The 17,794-nt window shown below is 40.5% G+C and overlaps 2 protein-coding genes across 7 annotated transcripts in view; one reads left to right on the top strand and one right to left on the bottom strand.

The window, feature by feature from the left end:
• MACROD2 (mono-ADP ribosylhydrolase 2) overlaps nucleotides 1–17,794 on the top strand; it is a 1,182,461-nt gene that overhangs the window by 170,879 nt on the left and 993,788 nt on the right. The window lies entirely within an intron of this gene.
• Nucleotides 985–14,549, bottom strand: FLRT3 (fibronectin leucine rich transmembrane protein 3). Its single transcript, XM_029072589.2, has 4 exons — nucleotides 14,151–14,549; nucleotides 5,967–6,179; nucleotides 5,449–5,637; nucleotides 985–4,433 (listed from the first exon to the last, which is right to left on the bottom strand). Exon 4 carries the CDS (start codon nucleotides 4,381–4,383, stop codon nucleotides 2,431–2,433), a length of 1,953 nt encoding a protein of 650 aa, XP_028928422.1. The 5' UTR covers nucleotides 4,384–4,433; nucleotides 5,449–5,637; nucleotides 5,967–6,179; nucleotides 14,151–14,549; the 3' UTR covers nucleotides 985–2,430.

The raw sequence follows: 17,794 nt of genomic DNA, 5'->3' as shown, positions 1-17,794 counted from the left end.
CTGGGTTTTAGTTTCAGGAGTAATATAGTATCACCACCAGCATTTTGCTGTTAATATTGGAGCAGTGCCTGTTAGCCTCCCCTTGGATAGTTAGTTCCCCAGCATATTGAAGAAAGGTGGCTTGGAGCAGCCAAAATTTATACAGAAAGTGTGCTCGGTTAAAGACGAGCAGATAGTTATTTTTCTCCACCGTTCATTCTGGGGACAGATTGTTGAAATCCCCGGAACACAAGGAAGAACTGGAGCCCTCTGGGGAACTGGGTTTGTCAAGTGGCCAGAGCATTAAATTGAGGTGGGAAATTGGGGACTTAGTTCCAACTCTAAGATTATGCAAATCATAGAACCCTTCAATGGCTTTGTTTTTCAAAATGCAAAATGGAGAGAATACCTCACAGACAACATTTGGTAAAATGAGCAAATAAAGCACTTTGTACTCTTCAGAACTAAGTTGTACAAATTCTAGAGGGTGGTGTTACTAATTTTTCATAATACCAATTTTAACCTCTCACTTAAGGAAGGATAGGTAGTGAAGTCACAAAAGTATGCCTCTTAGGTGGGAGGGATATTGCAAGGAGGTAATGCTATATTCTTGATCACATATGTGGATGATTACGTGACACTGAGGACCGGCCTATGGCAGGGCATCCTGCCTCTGTTCCCCTCCCAATTCGACACCTTACGTGACCATTAGGAAGTTGTGCACAAAGAGAAGGTATGTGAGGGCAGCAGGGCAAGAATAAATCCCAGCTCCAAGCATAAGCACATTCCTCCTACTTCTGAAGATTTTCTCTCTTTCTCACCCTTTCAGTGTCTGGAGATGCAGGGGATGACTTTGACCCTGGAAGTATCTCTCCCCTTTCCAAACCAAAAGGGCAGAAGATGGGCTGTGGCGTTTGGGTGCCAATACATAGCTGCTTTAGAAAGCTACCTATCATTTTTAGGGATTTCATTCATCTAGCCACATTTTAAACAGTGTGATTTAGGAAAAGTAGACACAATTGTTCCATATTTATTTTTACATTTTATTCAGCAAGAAGACCAAGATTTTTCATATTTAAGGATGTATGAAAAATTTGTCATCAAGTTTTAAAAGCTGAATACATGTAGCGTTGGATCAAGGCACATACAAGACTGGCCAAAGGGCGTACAATGCACTTTGGTTTTTAGTTGAAATAAAAGAAAAACAAGAAACAAAAAAATTACGGCAATGAAAGGGTGGTTTGGTTTTTAACAAGAAATAGCTCACAATTCAATAGGAAGCTAGAAAGAAATGTGATAAGTTCTTTATGTAATCTCTGGAAACTGTGGTAATAATGGGCAGTATTCTTAACTCTAGTGAAAGAAAAATTGAGCCTGTGTATAGCATGTGAAAACAATTTTCATGTATGCCAGACCCAAATTTGATATCGAATGTCTAATGTTGAAAAAATACACAGTTTAGTACTACTTATTCTGAATTTTTCGGGGGACATTTCTTATTGTAGCATTTATTCCAAAGCTTATTGGAATATTGGTTTTGATGTCCCAAACGGTAAAAAGCGGACAAGGAATTCTAATAGAATGTACTTAGATTTTTAACAAAAGGTGTTCAGAAACTAATCTGTGGTTTATTAACAAGCATTGCAGAAAATGTTTCATATCAAAAGGTAGTTCTTCAATTTTCCTCCCCAGATGCACATTATTTTTTGTCACTTGGAAGCACGACTTATGTTCGGGGTAACGGTGACGATACAGACTAGACTTAAAGTCTTATTAGAACTATGATTAACTTAAACTTTTGCTTTCGGATCAACAGTTTCATGCTTGTCTAGGAAGTATGTTTTTTTTTTTTTTTGCTGAAGAACATCCGATTAGGCTAGAGTGAAAACACTGATATTTAGAAAGTTAATATTGCCCATTACTTCACACTTTCGTTTATTGAGTACCTTTGTGGTGTACAGATTTGATAGAGCAAACTTTTTTTTGTGAATTTTTGCAACTGTATTTTTCTTAATATGCCAGTTTTTACATTTTATTAATACCAAAGTGAAAAATGGCCTGTGCTTATACTACAAGAATCTCAAATGAACGCAAAGTCCTGATTGTTCAACACAGCAAGAAAATTCACTTTCACAGTCAACAAGTCATCTTACTCAGTAGAACACAAAAGTAAATGGTTTGTAACTTCAATATTTGCAAGGAAAATACAGTACAAATTACTAAAAAATACTAAAATATAGGATTGTGGTCAGGCATCTCGCTACGTGAATCGCAGCAGTAGCCTGAAATCTGAAACTTTTAATAAAAAGTTCTTAAATATAAATTATATGGCAAATGTACAGTACATTGCTTTTTCAGTCTTAAATCCAGTGTTTTGCAGTAGAACAGGGATCCATTGTCACCTTTCTTGGGTTTAAAAAAAACGGAAACAGTCTATCGAGTCCTTCAGTATCATGAATGTGAATGATCTGAATCTGGTATACCACTGTCTCTGTAGCTTCTGTTACTACTGCTTTCACTGTGGTTGTTTTTATACAGATTCATTCCATTAGGAGGAAATATGGTATGTATTACAAACTCCTCCTTGGATATGGGTTCACTGTTTATTGGTAACATCTGAAATGAAGTCTCCCTGATTTCCAGGATGGAGTTGTCCTTCTTCGTTCCAGCTTCCGCATAGTCGTCTTTTCTTCTCCGTCCCTTGCTGTAAGCACAGTTCCTTGAAAACAGGGACCCATTTCTGTGGACGTACCAGCAAACTAAAGCAAGCAGAGCGATGGCCACTAATGCCACTGCACCCCCGATGATGGCAGCCAGAGGCAGATTGGAATTTTTGTACGGTTCTTTCTCTTGCTCTCGGTTGAGGGTGGTTGTGGGGTTGTACATTTTAACAGGGGTCGTTTCGGTCTCTATACAAACGGGAGTCTCATCCGATAGGTAGAGATTACTGGTTTCCATGGGAACCATACATATTCGGTATGGTGACTCTGGCTCGAGGGCTGTGAGTAAGTATTCGTTCCTGTCGCCTGTTACTATTGTTTCAGTTATAGATCCAAAGGCGGGGCTGTGGCCCAGTTTGAGCCAGCTCAGTCTTAAAGCAGTCATGGGTAGTGCAACTTTCCAAGAAATATGAATGGTCTCGGTGCTGACGGACTTCACAGTAATTGTAATAATTTTCCGACCGGGACTTCCCGTCGTGCGGTAGTTCTGAATGGGCATCTTTTTGTCTGGTTGCTTGGTCACTGAAACGGGCAAGTGCCCTTTGCCAGGGTACAGCGTGTTGGGTATCGCAGTAGTTATCTGAATGGTGCTGACGAGCCCACTGTCCTTACAGTCGAAGAGTTCTGGGTTCAGGTCCTTAATGGCCATTCCTCGCACCTTTTCAGGGGCTTGGCACATGAGCCCCCGCACATTAACTTTTACAGGTAAGGACTGTAACCAGTCACGCACCCATTTCATCTTGCACCCACAGTGCCACGGGTTGTTTCGAAGGAACAGCTGAGTTATGTTGTCCAAATCATCGAAGATACCCTGAGGTAAATTGCTTAGGTTGTTGTTAGACATATCTAGCCGGTATAACTGCCTTAGGTAAGAGAAAGCATGGAGCGGCACCCGGTTGATATGATTTTCTTGGAGATAAAGCTTCCTCAGGTTGGTGCCCGGCAAATTCACCGGAGCCGCGGTGAGGGAATTCCGGACCAAGGATAATTCTGTTAAGTTGACCAGATTCATGAAGACTCTTTCGCTTAGCCCCTGGTTGTTTAAAAGATTTCCATCTAAAACAAGGCGTTTTAGGCTCGTGAGGTGCTGAAGGGACTGGGTCGAGATTGTCGATATTCGATTATCATCCAAGCGGAGCTCCTCTATAGTCCGAGGCAAGCCCGAGGGAATGGTGCTGAGATGATTTCTTGACAGAAAGAGTAGACGGAGATAGTTGTTATCGCGGAAAGCCCCCTCTTCGATGCTAACAGCAGAAACCGAATTATCATCCAAATGCAGTTCTTCCAAGTAAGGAATCTTTGAGAGGGAATCATACGTGATAGTCCTTATGTTATTTTCTTGCAAATGTAATTCTTTAACGTACTTAGGGAGGTTGGTAGGAAATTCATCTAAACTGTTGTGATACAGGTAAATTCTTTCTACCTTAAGCAAGTTTTTCAGATCCGAAGGGATCCCGGCATTATTTATTTGATTGTTCTGAAGATAGAGGGTTGTAGCATCTTCTGGGATTCCCGAAGGAATGGATGTCAAATCACGGTCATTACAGTAAATGAAACCTGCATCGCAGCGACACACTGCAGGACAGGGTTTGGCCATACCACTCTGCGGTGCCACTGAGAGAAACAGTCCTATCTTAGTCCAAATTAGGAAGATGGTCCAGGTTGGGCCGATCATGGTCAACATTGGCGAGGTCTCCACACGGGACAGTGTTCCGGAATTCAGGGCCCTGCAGCCTGAGAAATAATAATAAAAAAAAAGAATACCATTCAGAACAGTAGCCAGGATATGTTAGAAAAAGCAGTACCTGAAGTAAAAATCATAAGAAAAATCTCCATTTAAATGTGTACTGCTAAAGTTTTGAGTATTTTTCTTTGTATACACAAGTAAGTCCATGGCCTTTATTGATGTAGCAAAAATATTTAATTGATCACATCACACTTTGGAGAATGTCAATACAAGCTGTGGTTTGCTGTCCAAAGTCTTTGCTTATTAATTGTAATATTAATTTCTGCTCCAGTCATAAGAGTTGTTTTCTAATACAAACTATTCTTTAAAACATTGCAAACTATCCTTTATAATGAGTACATTTATTTTTATTACTGTAATGACCAGAATGAGACCAATATCTCTTAGGTGAAGAAAATCTTCAAAAGAGAAATGGAAAAATATGAAAGGGCTCCTTTTGAGACCATTAATCGTGGAAGATGAAAATGACTTTGCTGGGTGTTAGAGGGCTGTAATGGTAATTTATTCTTTCTTTTGTAGTTATTATTAAAATGTTAAAAATCAAATTCCTTGAGACAAAAGAAAGCATAACTTTCACCATGCTCTTAAGTAGCTAAGACAACTACTCTTCCAAATGATTCGATGAACTACTTCATTTTGACTGAATGGGGTGTTTCACTGATATTTCTAGGTTTGAGTATCTTTCTATATCTTACGTTTGCACTATGCTGGCTACGATTTGTTGGGTTTATACACTTTTTCATTTAAATTGCACATTTTAACTTGACCACATAAATTGTTTCAACTACCGATAAAATGACTTTTGATGGCAAAATCGTGGCATCTTCCTATGCAATTGTCATTTTTAAAAGTTCTAAAACCCATTTAGCTTTCACTATAATTAAAGAATAAAAATGCTTCCTGCTACAAATTGTATCATCTAACTCTGATTGACTAAAGGTCTGGGTCTTAATTGCCTCTTAGTTTCAGGCAGGGAATATCCCACCCAAGTCTTTGTCCCACCTTATTTAAAGATGTGAGGAAATTTTGTCCTGGAAGAAATCCAAATCAACATAAAATTTTCCTGGAGAGAGGTGACTTGGTTTAACTCATGAAGCTGTTCCTCTGCTGACTCAAAAGCTCCTCCAGAGTAAGCTACTACTGAGTAGCCCCACTATTCTCAGTGAATATTCCAGTAGTGGTCCATTTTGGCTGTGGGAGAGAAACAGTTCACCTTCCGGTTACTATGGGAAGATGGTTGTTCTTATATATTTTTTCTTCAAATAGTCTCTGTATGAAGAGTTCCTTTCGTGGAGTTTAATGCCCTTAGTGGCAATTGACCTCTTCAAAATTCTTATTTGCTCTTCTGTGCAATGTAGTCAGAGATAGTAACTTCAGATCCACATGGAGAAAACCATTCATGATGCTAAGGCCCAGAGAGTAATAGGATTTTCAGGAGGTTTGCCTCCAAAACTTCCTTCCTGTTCAAATTATCCAAATGTAGACTTTGTACAGTTAGCTATATCCTGAGGTGTGCCCACCTGATGTGAAATAACTACTTCCAGTTTTTTGCTTCTTCCTACTCTCAGAATTTCTGGTGCAGTGGGTATTTCTTCATGTTATACAACAATTGGCATTATTTTCTTAGGAGATAAAGGTAATTTAATTCAGATGTTTTCTTCTGAAGAAACGGAAGTATGCTATTTCCTCCACATTTATCTCTTCGTTTAAAAGATCCTTGGTCTGTTAAGTTCCTGTGAAAGTAAACACGTTTTAATGAACTATTAGCAACACCGGGCATTGACATACTAAAAGAAAATGAACTTCCTTTGCCAATTAAGCCACTTTCATTATTTATATAGCCAACACATCTGTTGCTGTTATATGGAAGGAATTCAATTAAACTGCCAGAGTTATCATTTGCTCATTTTCTTAACCATGTATAGCACAGAAAAATTAATTTTTAAATGGTGATGTATCTCTTTGAATACATTTAGTGACACAGTCCCATTTGAGATTTGGTGTGCTTCTGTTAAATTTACTTTCATTTATACTTAAGTTTGAGAAGTTCCATTTTAAACTTTCCACAGGCAAGCAGAATGGATTATCAAATGCATTATGAAAGGGTTTGGCATAACTTCAGTGGTGAAACTCTCTTTGCTCTCTTGTTTGTTTCTAAATTACCCAGTTAAACCTGAGTTTCTGTAATTGATTTGCTTTAGAATCTCTCCTTGTGATTTACTCTGAATTTAAGATGGGCACTGCCTTCACGCCTTAATTTTCTTACCTGCTAAGCGCCAACATCAATATCTGTAGCAGAGCAGTCATGAAACTCTAAACATTTCTTGGTCAAGGGATGACTGCGAGTCCCAACATAATATGATATTTCTAAATAGCTTTTAACTTTCTCTTTGCAAAATTTAATGTTTTTGTAATTGGGCTAACTATTCTTCAACCTTAATGCTATAGTGGCAGATAAAACATGTATTTGTAAATTATGTTGTTACTTAGAGTAACTCCATTTCTTTAAATTGTATATTATAACTTTATGTTAATGTCTGTCTCCCTCTCTAGACTGTAAGCTCATTATGGGCAAGGATCGTATCCACATATTCTGTTGTATTGTACTCTCCCAAGCGCTAAGTACAGTGTTCTGCACATAGTAAGTGCTCAATAAATGCCACTGACTGATATGGAGGACTGACTGAGACAATTCCAAAGCTGAATTTCTTGGTCAGTACTTAATTTTCAAGGAAATGGATTTTTTTGCATTATCCATGTTAAAACGATTCACCCTCTGAGGTGAATCTGCATGTGGGGAGAAATTGTAGGCTATGGATGAGGCTGACTCTGAGATGATGGAATGCAGGGAAAACATTTGCTTCTCCCCTCAGTAATGAGTAGTACCCAACTAAGAGCATCTGTTCGAGATTCTAAGCATTAGATTCTAAGCAGTCTTCCACTGGCTGAGTTTCTTCTAGTTTTCCATGGCCATGTCATAAACTTAGGTTAACTTCATTAACTTTAAAAAAAAGTCTCAGCTATCCACTTTATAGCCTGAACAGCTACAAACAAAAATAGTATTACCGGAAATATAATGAATATTGCAAAGTGCCCACAGAGGAAACTTTAAATGATTTATTTCTTAATGTGGGGTTTTGCTCTACTGCATTTCAAGCTTTCCTGCTTACATTTGAAATTCAGTGTATTCCCTGAAAGCATTTGCCTATTAAGAGTATCAAATTGGCAATACAGGCTAGTGAGTGAATAATTGGAAAGTTGCTTCAAAAATATCTGCAGTGAAAAAATGAAAATATCAGTTCAGATTAGGTGGTAATTGGGTAATTTACCCTTGCAAGAAAAGAATCATTTTCTTGTTAAATATCATTAGAAACTGTTTAAAAACAATTAGGAAAATAACAAGCAGTAACCTGTGTAGAAGGAAATCATCTAGAAAGTTTATATGCCAGGCTCAGGGGGCACAAGAATTTAAATAAAATGTAGAAATTTGGGATGATGAGATTCCAGTACTAGGTAAAGGATTTTTACCTTTCCAGAACCAGGCCTAATCAAACCAGATGATAGCAGAAAGTAGCACCAATAAGAAAACTGCATTCAATAGTTAGTAGTTTAACTGAAAATAGTGTTAGGCTAAAAGCAAGCTACCAGGATGGATTCAACACATGCAGCAGGGAAAGCAAAAGAGTTACAAATCGGTGGGAAAAAAAGAGATGAACACTATTTGTTTTGCCTTTTCACATTTTAAGCTGCTTCCTTTTTTGCTTCATTTGATATGCAAACCACCATTTGCCTCTAATACAATAGGGGTAATAATGTGAGATTAAACTGAAAACACTAAAGCTCATTAAGTTCCTGGAAAATGTCTCTCTAAATCGCAAGCAAACAAAAGAAAAAATATAAAAGCGTTTCTCTGGAGAAATACCCAGCTTCAAAAATGTGGATTAAGTTTCTAATTTACCACTGGACATTACCCCCAACCTAAATTCAAAACAGCCCTCTTCAGGTTTTGATTGTTTCTGATATCTTATGTTTCCCTTTTCTAGCTAAACTTATAGCGGAAAACAATGAGTTTTGTTTTGTTTTCCCCCATATCAAAGCCTGTAGTGAATCCCTCCGCAGAGGATGAGAGAATCCTTCTGCCATACTCCAGCTTTCCTCTGAAGCTGGCTCTCCATTTTCACTGACTTAGAGTCATTATAGTTGAGTCTGCATAATGAAAAGCAAAATGACCCCCCACTGCTATAGACACTGCAGCCTGGTTTTCACAACTCGAATTCGGAGTCTTTATGGACTCATGGGTTTGAAAATGATCATTATATCTGAACAACTACTAAAATCTATCATTGTTGAAATTATTATTCCTAAAGGGGAACATGGGGAATGATACATGGGAACACTGCTTAAGGAAATGTTTTATTCTTTTTTTAGCTTAGAAATTATATGAGCACCGCTGGATACTCTCCCCCACCCCCACACATCGCCCCTCTCCTCCCACCATTTGCTTTAATGTTGCAATGACTATCTACAAGGTAGGCTTGCTGTAATAAGTGCAATTTAACAGGACATTTTTCTAAAATGCAGTAGTGCTTTAGCATTTATAATACACTAATTTTGAGTGGCTAAAAAGCCTCAAATTTCAATTACATAATTAGGTCAAAAGGAAAATACTCTATTAGTGTAGAACACTACTATCCCACTAGAAAATGTCCTAAAAACCAGGAAATTAGTATCTGTATACAATGAGAGAAGAAAATTTTGAATCCAAGGCACTGTTAAAATGAGGTCTAAATCTGCATTAAAATAACTTTCCAAAGCATTAATTTAAAAGCTATAACCAAAAAGTAAGAGAAATTCAGAACAATGATTTATTAGCTTTACCTGTACTGGAATCCTTTTTCATAAAAATAAGTAGTCCTAATCTCTTGCAGGAATACAGGATTTTAGGATTGTGGCTTCTTTATAATTACCTTCAGATTGCGGATCAGAAAACTTATGTTTGGAATATAAAATGTAAGAACAGGATGACATAGGACTCCTAATCCAAATTATTTAAATTATTCAGATCAAGAGTAAAATATACAGCAAAAGAAAGGAAAGGTTCAATGAAACCTGCTTTGTTCTTGTAAATGTGTCTGGTAACCTGGTACTTTTACAGTAGTTAGCTGGTGTATTAGGGAAAGTTGTTTGTCCATGATGGCTTACTTAAACTGTGTTCAGAAAGCTTAGCAAAATTATCAAGGTCATGAATCCTCAACTACAGCAACCTCACGTGAAAGTTTATACAAACCAACTGCATGGTAAAAACTTAAAAATGTAACATATAGTTAGTGGTTGATAGGGATAACAAAATGCTTTCTAAGCACCCTGTCTAGAAGTTGCATTTTCCACGATCATCAGATTTCAGGAAGGTTTCTACTCTGTTGTTTCATGCCAGGCAAATAGAAGGACCTCTACCTTTCCTCTAGAGCCATGAAGTCTGAAGAAGGTGTGCTAAGAGGCAAAGAAATACGCAATATTCACTCTTTCAATGTGCCTTCTGAGCCTGTGTTGTACCCAGGCTCTTTCTTTACTGAGTAAGGGTTTGCTAGGTCTATGAAACAGCATTAAGTGTACCCCAAAACAAACTGTTACTTTTTCAGGATTACTCCTTAAATGGTTCTAAAGGTTTAGGTTGAATGAATGATTCTGCTTTATTTTTTCTTGTGAAGTTAAAATCACGCATCCTTAAAATGCATCGTATAGCGCACTGGCAGCCCTTACTGGAAATAAAGATTCTTTATTTCTTAACTGAGCTGCAATCTTTTCACAGGCATTCACTGTAGGCCAAAAGACGATAACTGATCGGTATATGGATGAATGATAATCAGTTCGTTTTTCTCGAGTAAATCAAATTTATGTTTTTGGGGAGTAAGAATTGTGAAAGACTTTAAATTAGTATACTTCTGTAAAATCGTAATTCAAACCACAAAAATTTCCCTAGAGCAAAAAATACATTATTTTACATTGGATGCATCGAATGTGGGTTGGTATTTTCAGTCTGCTAGGTCTAGGATGTGTGGAACTCCTGGTTTTACAAAATACATGTTCTGTTTTACATATTGGAGTGTGGTATATTGATTTAAAACAGATGAATACCAAAACCACACACAACCCAAGCATTTTATAGAAAAATGGCACACTTTTTAAATTGTATTTAACAAAATGTGGCCTCCAGGTTTTCTTTTCAAAGTTGCCAAGGTAACTGGCCCACGTTTAAAGGAAAGAATAAAGAACAAAAGCTGTCATTGTCTCATCAAGTAAAGGCAATTTCTCCCGTGTCACATTGAAGTGGAGTAGTACCTGGAAGGGTCTTTCAGAAATGCCTGACACTGATTTTTAGGCATGGAAGGAGATTATGTCTATGTCTTTTTAAAAGTTAGCTGCATGTTAAGATTTTTTTGTTCTTTTCCAGTCTTTATCAGTTTTGATTTCCTTTCCTGGGCTTCCTGTGGGCTATTCTATAAAATGGCTCTAAGTTTTCCTGCATTATAAAATTTAGCTGATGTGTATATCGACTTCTCTGGAAAAGGTTTTGAGAACACTAGCAGCTAATCTGTGTATTTCAAATATGAAAAGTAAGATAATGAAACTGTTTCTACACCCTAAAACTAGAAAATGGTTTCTGATATACAGATGCCCTGGTTTAGTTTGCAAGAGAGACAATATTTTGCTCATATAAAAAATGACTATCAAGTTTGCAGAAAACATGGAGGAACTAATAGTTCTTCAGTCGCAATGTGTAGTTTGTCAGAGCTTTCTATTTAAAAAAACAAACAAAAACACAAATTCCCTGAAAGGATAAACTGTGGTATGACTCCAGGGTGTAGTTGTTAATTCGCCACAGAGAAAATACATTTTCCAAGATGAATATTGCTGTGAGTTCACTAGAGTTTTTGCCACTGGGGGGTAGTACACTCTACAAGAAGTCTGCTTTTAGGAGCTACAAGTCAGATGTTTGCTGCTGCTGTCCAGTTTTCTGTGCTTTAATTACAACAAAGCCTCCTGTTGAGAAGAACAGTGAAGGCCTCAAGGGGCAGAATGGGAGGGGGAAAAGAAAGTTCACCCTAGGAAAGATTTACTGACTTTTTTCCTCCTCTACGTTGGCTTCTATAAGCATGGTCCTTCTTTGGATTACAAAATACCAGTAATACATTTAAGATTAACTGGAGGGAATTTCAGGAAACTGTAGGGAGAGCTATAAGAATTTACAAATGAGCTCTGAATCTTTGATTGATTACATCCTTCGTTTGAAGGCCACCCACTTTAAAAAAAAAAACCACAGCAAACGCTTCCGCAAAAAGCAAAGCTTGATATAAAATTAAAACTTATAGTTAGTAATAAAAGTAGAGATACAAATGTAGACAGCTTTCAGTTTGCTAGCTTTGTATTGTAAGGAATGGGGACGGTAAAAGACAAACAGTTTTAAAGGTTCGGAAAATCAGAAAAGAGAAGCTAAAACAAGTTTTGTGATCGACGGTCCAGTTATCGATATAATGAAATAACTCAGTAAGTCAATAATTAGAATAAACGTACCAAAAAACCCCCCTTCAGGCCTGTTTGTGGTGGACTTTCTGTACAATTTAAACTGATAGTTTGTATTTCTCATGTTGAGGTACTGAAGTGTTCATTATGGCTTTATAACCTGAGGCAGTAGATGTTGAGCATAATTGGAGTTTCTGTTTGATTGGGCAGTTTAGTCTAGAGAAGGAACTGGGGATAAAGATAATTAATAGCCTGCTAACGAAGTCTGACAGCCACAAGATTTTAAACACATTTATTTCACACTGCCTCATTTAGCGACAGAGAATTTTTTGGCTAGAATAGTGGAACGCTGGAGAAGGAAAGACACCTTATATTGTGATGTCACATAAGTATGGCCCAGGTTGCCTTCCCATTTGTTTTACTCTCTTCAAAAAAGACGAATTTATTTGCAGACCAATTATGCATTTCCCTCCTGATGATGGAAGGAGGTGTTTAACTGTGATTCCGAAATGACCACAATTGATTTTTATAAAGGGAGATGGGGCAGTGATGTGTATTCAAACAATATTAATGAGCAATGGGTTGCAGCAATACACTGAAAGAACAGTTGTGTTTATTATGTGCATTCACTCACTGTAAATTTGCAATCGTTTACATGTCGTAGGTTAGAACAGTATCTAGTGGATCCAATTTTAAGCTAATAATGTTCATTTAAATTTATTTATAATTCAAATTACATTTCTTAAATACTGGCCTTTCTGTGAGTCTGTTTAGCATTAGAATGTACTGAGTCTATCTATTATTGATTTAAAGGCTTGTTCTACTGCAAAATAAACTGGCAATTCATTCAATCTTCTCTGCAAAATAGGGCACGGAAGATGGGTGGTAGGATTTTAGTAGGATTTATTCTTCCCTTTTAAAGACTTCATAAACTCAACTGCTATCATATGGTCAGGCACAAGTTATAATTCTCTTTATACCCATGAAGAACAGCATTTTCCCCAGGAGTTATGATGCAGTCTGGAGAAATTTCTAAAGATGGATCACTCTTGTGGATTTATTTGTGTATTCAGTTTTCCGCTTGTTGAAGTAACAGACTGCACGTGTAGTCTTTTTTTGAAAGGTGTAGGAAAAATACATTCGGTGAACTAAATTTATGGCTCAAAGATTTTAAAATAAAAAAGTGTCCTCATAATGACTGGGATTTTTCAAATCTTAATGCCCCCTTCCCCCTCCCCCCCTTTTTTTTGGAGAAATAGGGCCGCGTTGTACCCTTACCTCTGCAACCATTTTGTTCCAGACCTAATCCATTAGTGATTTTGGGAGTAGACATATTTAATACTTTTAGGTCTTTTAGTATGTACAATTTTTGGAGATTCCCAAATAGCCAGACAGAAACTGGCTTTCAAAAGAGTGGCTAGCACATCAGACGAGCTTCAATCGCCTACCACTCCCCGGCCAAAATAATAAAAAAAACCCCAAACACCCTGAATCTGGTACTTTTGCATCCATGCCACCCTGTCCTAAAGCTCAGCTTTGTTAGTCTCCCTGTAGACTTTGATGAATTACTAGGCTGGTCACATCCTACGTTGGTCCAAAGCGATGCATTTGGGTTTTTTTATATACTATTTTAGGAATGTGGCGGTTTAATCCCCTTTGCAGGCAAAGAGTGGAGGTGCCCAGGTGTGAAATGCTGGAGAAGCCAGGCCAGCTCGGAAATCTAGGTGTTGCTGTTAATTAAAGCTTTAACCAGCAACCTAGTCGAGGAGGGGGCTTCAGATCCAGGCTTTTCAGGTTCCCCCCCCCCCCTCCCCGTGTGCTTTCCTTTACCCGCTTGCAAAATCCACCCAGGCTTTTCTGCAGCAGTCCGAGCTCCCACACTGTGCGGAGCGCTGGACTTAGAGGACTTGGAGCTGGGGCAGTCAAGGATTCAACATCCCTGCGCCGCCCCGCATTTTAGTCCTAGCGTTTCTCGAGGGGTTGAAAAGTAGACTGTCCTTCCCCGGGGGATTTTCCAAAGGACCATCTGCCGCTCCGGCTCCAGGGGACTGGGAAAAAACTTCCCGCCCGGGCTGCAAAAAAAATCCCCTTGGAGGACCCCGCACCTCCGCCTAGATCAAACTTTCTGCGAATATGAAAAAGGGAAAAAAAAAAAAAGGCAAACAAAGGAGGCAGAGACTTACCGTGAGATGAAGGGGGTGGGAGGCGGGGGGAGGGAGAAGGGGGGGGGGAATCCTATGGAAAAGGGAGCTCCAGCTGTAATTCCACCGAGTGCCAAGCGAAGGGATCAGAACGCCGCCGGGGTCCTGGTCCAGGACTCACAGGGGGTGCAGGAGGAGCTGCGGCAGGAGTTGCAGCAAGGGGTGCAGCAGGAGTTGCAGGAGGAGCTGCAGGAGGAGCTGCGAGAGGAGTTGCAGAAGGACCTGCTGCAGCAGCGGCTGCAAGAGGAGCTGTGGCAGGAGGAGCTGCGGCAGGAGCCCTTCCCGCTCGGTGCGGCTGGATTCCCCGGGAGCCGGAGCGCGGAGATGGAGCGCATTCCGCCCAGCGCAGCGCAGCGCAGCGCAACCCACCGCCCGCTCTCCCGTTGACGCTTGGGCTCGCAGTGGTTCAAGGCGGGCGGTGACGTCACCGGGGGGGCGGGGGCGGGGCTCCGCCCGCCGAGGTAACCGGAGCCGGGAGGGGGGAAGGGGGGTGGCGCGGTGGCGCCTCGCCGACGCTAGGGGGCGCAGCGCCCAACTCCTCCAGTTGGAGCGCAGGGAGCAGGGCGGCCGCAGGCAGAGGGCCACCAAACCCAACCCCACAAAACCTCACAATCCCCGGCCCCGACCATTAATGTTTACATAAAATAAAAATAAAAACACCACCATTCTTCTTCTTCCTCCTCCCTCCTCCACCTCCTCCTTCTCCTCCTCCTCCTCTTCCTCCTTCTTCTCCTCCTTCTCCTCCTCCTCCTTCTCCTCTTCCTTCTTCTCCTCCTTCTCCTCCTTCTCCTCCGCCTCCTTCTCCTCTTCCTTCTTCTTCTCCTCCTCCTTCTCCTCCTCCTCCTCTTCCTCGTTCTTCTCCTCCTTCTCCTCCTCCTTCTCCTCTTTCTTCTTCTCCTCCTCCTTCTTCTCCTCCTCCTCCTTCTTCTCCTCCTTCTTTTTCTCCTCCTCCTTCTTCTCCTCCTTCTTCTTCTCCTCCTTCTTTTTCTCCTCCTCCTCCTCCTCCTTCTTCTCTTTCTCCTTGTCCTTCTCCTCCTTGTCCTTCTCCTCTTCTCCTTCTCCTTCTCCTTCTTCTCCTCCTCCTCCTTCTTCTCCTCCTTCTTCTTCTACTTCTTCTTCGCCTACTGAGAACTCACCTCCTCCAAGAGGCCTTCCCAGACTGAGCTCTCCCCCTTTTCCCTCTGCTCCCCCTTCCCCTCCTCTCAGCACTGAGCTCATTTGGATAGATTATTCATTCATTCAATAGTATTTATTGGGCGCTTACTATGTGCAGAGCACTGGACTAAGCGCTTGGAATATACAATTCCCCTTCTCCCCTTCACCTCCCCTCAGCTAAGCCCCTTTTCCCCCATTTCCCTCTGCTCCTCCCCCTCTCCCATCCCCTCCCCTCCGCACTGTGCTCATTCGGACATATTATTCGTTCATTCAATAGTATTTATTGAGTGCTTACTATGTGCAGAGCATTGGACTAAACACATGGAATATACAATTCCCCCTTCACCTCCCCTCAGCTAAGCCCCTTGTCCCCCCTTTCCTTCTCTCCTCCCCCCTCCCTTCCCCTCCCCTCAGCACTGTGCTCATTTGGATAGATTATTTGTTCATTCAATAGTATTTATTGAGTGCTTACTATGTGCAGAGCACTGGACTAAGCGCTTGGAATATACAATTCCTCCTTCACCTCCCCTCAGCTAAGTCCCCTTTCCCCCCTTTTCTCTGCTCCTCCCCCTCTCCCTTCCCCGCCCCTCAGCACTGTGCTCATTTGGATATAAATTTTATTACCCTATTTATTTTGTTAATGAGGGGTACATCCCCTTGATTCTATTTTTGCTATTGTTTTTGTCCGTCTGTCTCCCCGAGTTAGACTGTAAGCCCGTCAGTGGGCCGGGATGGTCTCTATCTGGTGCCGAATTGTCCATTCCAAGCGCTTATTCCAGTGCTCTGCACATAGTAAGTGCTCAATAAATACTATTGAATGAATGAATACTATTATTTAGCCCTGTCCCCGACAATAAAAGTTTAAATAAAATAAAAACACCATTATTGTCATTATTAAAGTCAAAAGGAATAATAATAATAATAATGTTGGTATTTGTTAAGCGCTTCCTATGTGCAGAGCACTGTTCTAAGCGCTGGGGCAGATACAGGGTAATCAGGTTGGCCCACGTGAGGCTCACAGCCTTCACCCCCATTTTCCAGACGAGGGAACTGAGGCCCAGAGAAGTGAAGTGACTTGCCCACAGTCACACAGCTGACAAGCTGCCAATCAGGTTGTCCCATGTGAGGCTCACAGTCTTCATCCCCATTTTCCAGATGAGGGAACTGAGGCTCAGAGAAGTGAAGTAAGCCTGTCAATGGGCAGGGATTGTCTGTATCTGTTGCCAAATTGTACATTCCAAGCGCTTAGTACAGTGCTCTGCACGTAGTAAGCGCTCAATAAATGCTCTTGAATGAAGTGATTTGCCCACAGTCGCACAGCTGACAAGCTGCCAATCAGGTTGTCCGACGTGAGGCTCACAGTCTTCATCCCCATTTTCCAGATGAGGGAACTGAGGCCCAGAAAAGTGAAGTGACTTGCCCACAGTCACACAGCTGAGAAGTGGCAGAGTCGGCATTCGAACCCATGACCTCTGACTCCCAAGCCCAAGCGCTTTCCACTGAGCCGCGCTACTTCTCGAACCGATTAGACTGTGAGCCCGTCAATGGGCAGGGATGGTCTCTATCTGTTGCTGAATTGTCCATTCCAAGCGCTTAGTACAGTGCTGTGCACATTGTAAACGCTCAATAAAAACTATTGAATAAATGAATGAATCCTCCTCAGACTGCTGCATACAGTGTTCACAGGCATCAGTTGGCACATTTCCCTTGCAGGCCGGTTAGGAATGGGGAAATCGTTCCAGATCAGAATTGCATTTCAATAGGGCGTGTTTTTGCTGTGTTTTTTTTTTTTTTATTAAATTGCTCCTATCGCCCTACTTGCTGCCAAAATCTCTTTTTTTTTCCCAAGGTTTTCCAGCCCTGACACCCCACTGACATATTTTGATCCTTACCGTCTGGGTTCAGGTTCCAAAATAAGGAGGGAAAAGAAACTCAACTTGAAGACTGCTGCCTCTTTCTTAATGTTCGGGCTGCTGTAAACAAGTGTTAAAATGTCTTTGGTGGAAGGGAACTTTTGGATAATTATGGAGTAGGGAAAACTTTTTTATTTCAAGATAGAAAAATCACTGAGCTGAGAGATCTGGAAAGATGATTAGGTCTCCATTTTAGAGAATGTTTTCTGAAGCCTCCGGTATCTCTTTCTAGTGGTTGTTTTGATATAATTTTCCTTTTATTCTTCTCAACACTTTCTCTCCGGGTCTTTTAGGTTTTCATTCGGAAAGACCCAGGCACCGAACATTTTCTCTTTTAGCCCTGCTGATAAGAACCGGAGAAGCTATTTTCTTTCCCGGTTTACCTGCAGGCAATTTCATTTTACTAGTATCTTTAATTTGTTTTGTTCTTGGAGACTCAAGGCTTTTCCCATTGTCCCTTTTTGGGGGGTTCTTCCTCTAAAATGTTTGTTTGCAAAGGAAGCCACCTGATTGTTCTTCCTAGAAGAATTTGATCCTTGTCTCTTCATTGGCTTCATT

Source organism: Ornithorhynchus anatinus, chromosome 9 (assembly GCF_004115215.2).
Source record: "Ornithorhynchus anatinus isolate Pmale09 chromosome 9, mOrnAna1.pri.v4, whole genome shotgun sequence".
Classification (NCBI taxonomy): Eukaryota; Metazoa; Chordata; class Mammalia; order Monotremata; family Ornithorhynchidae; genus Ornithorhynchus; species Ornithorhynchus anatinus.
Note: the sequence above shows the minus strand (reverse complement) of the source record. Positions and strands in the feature narration are given on the sequence as shown.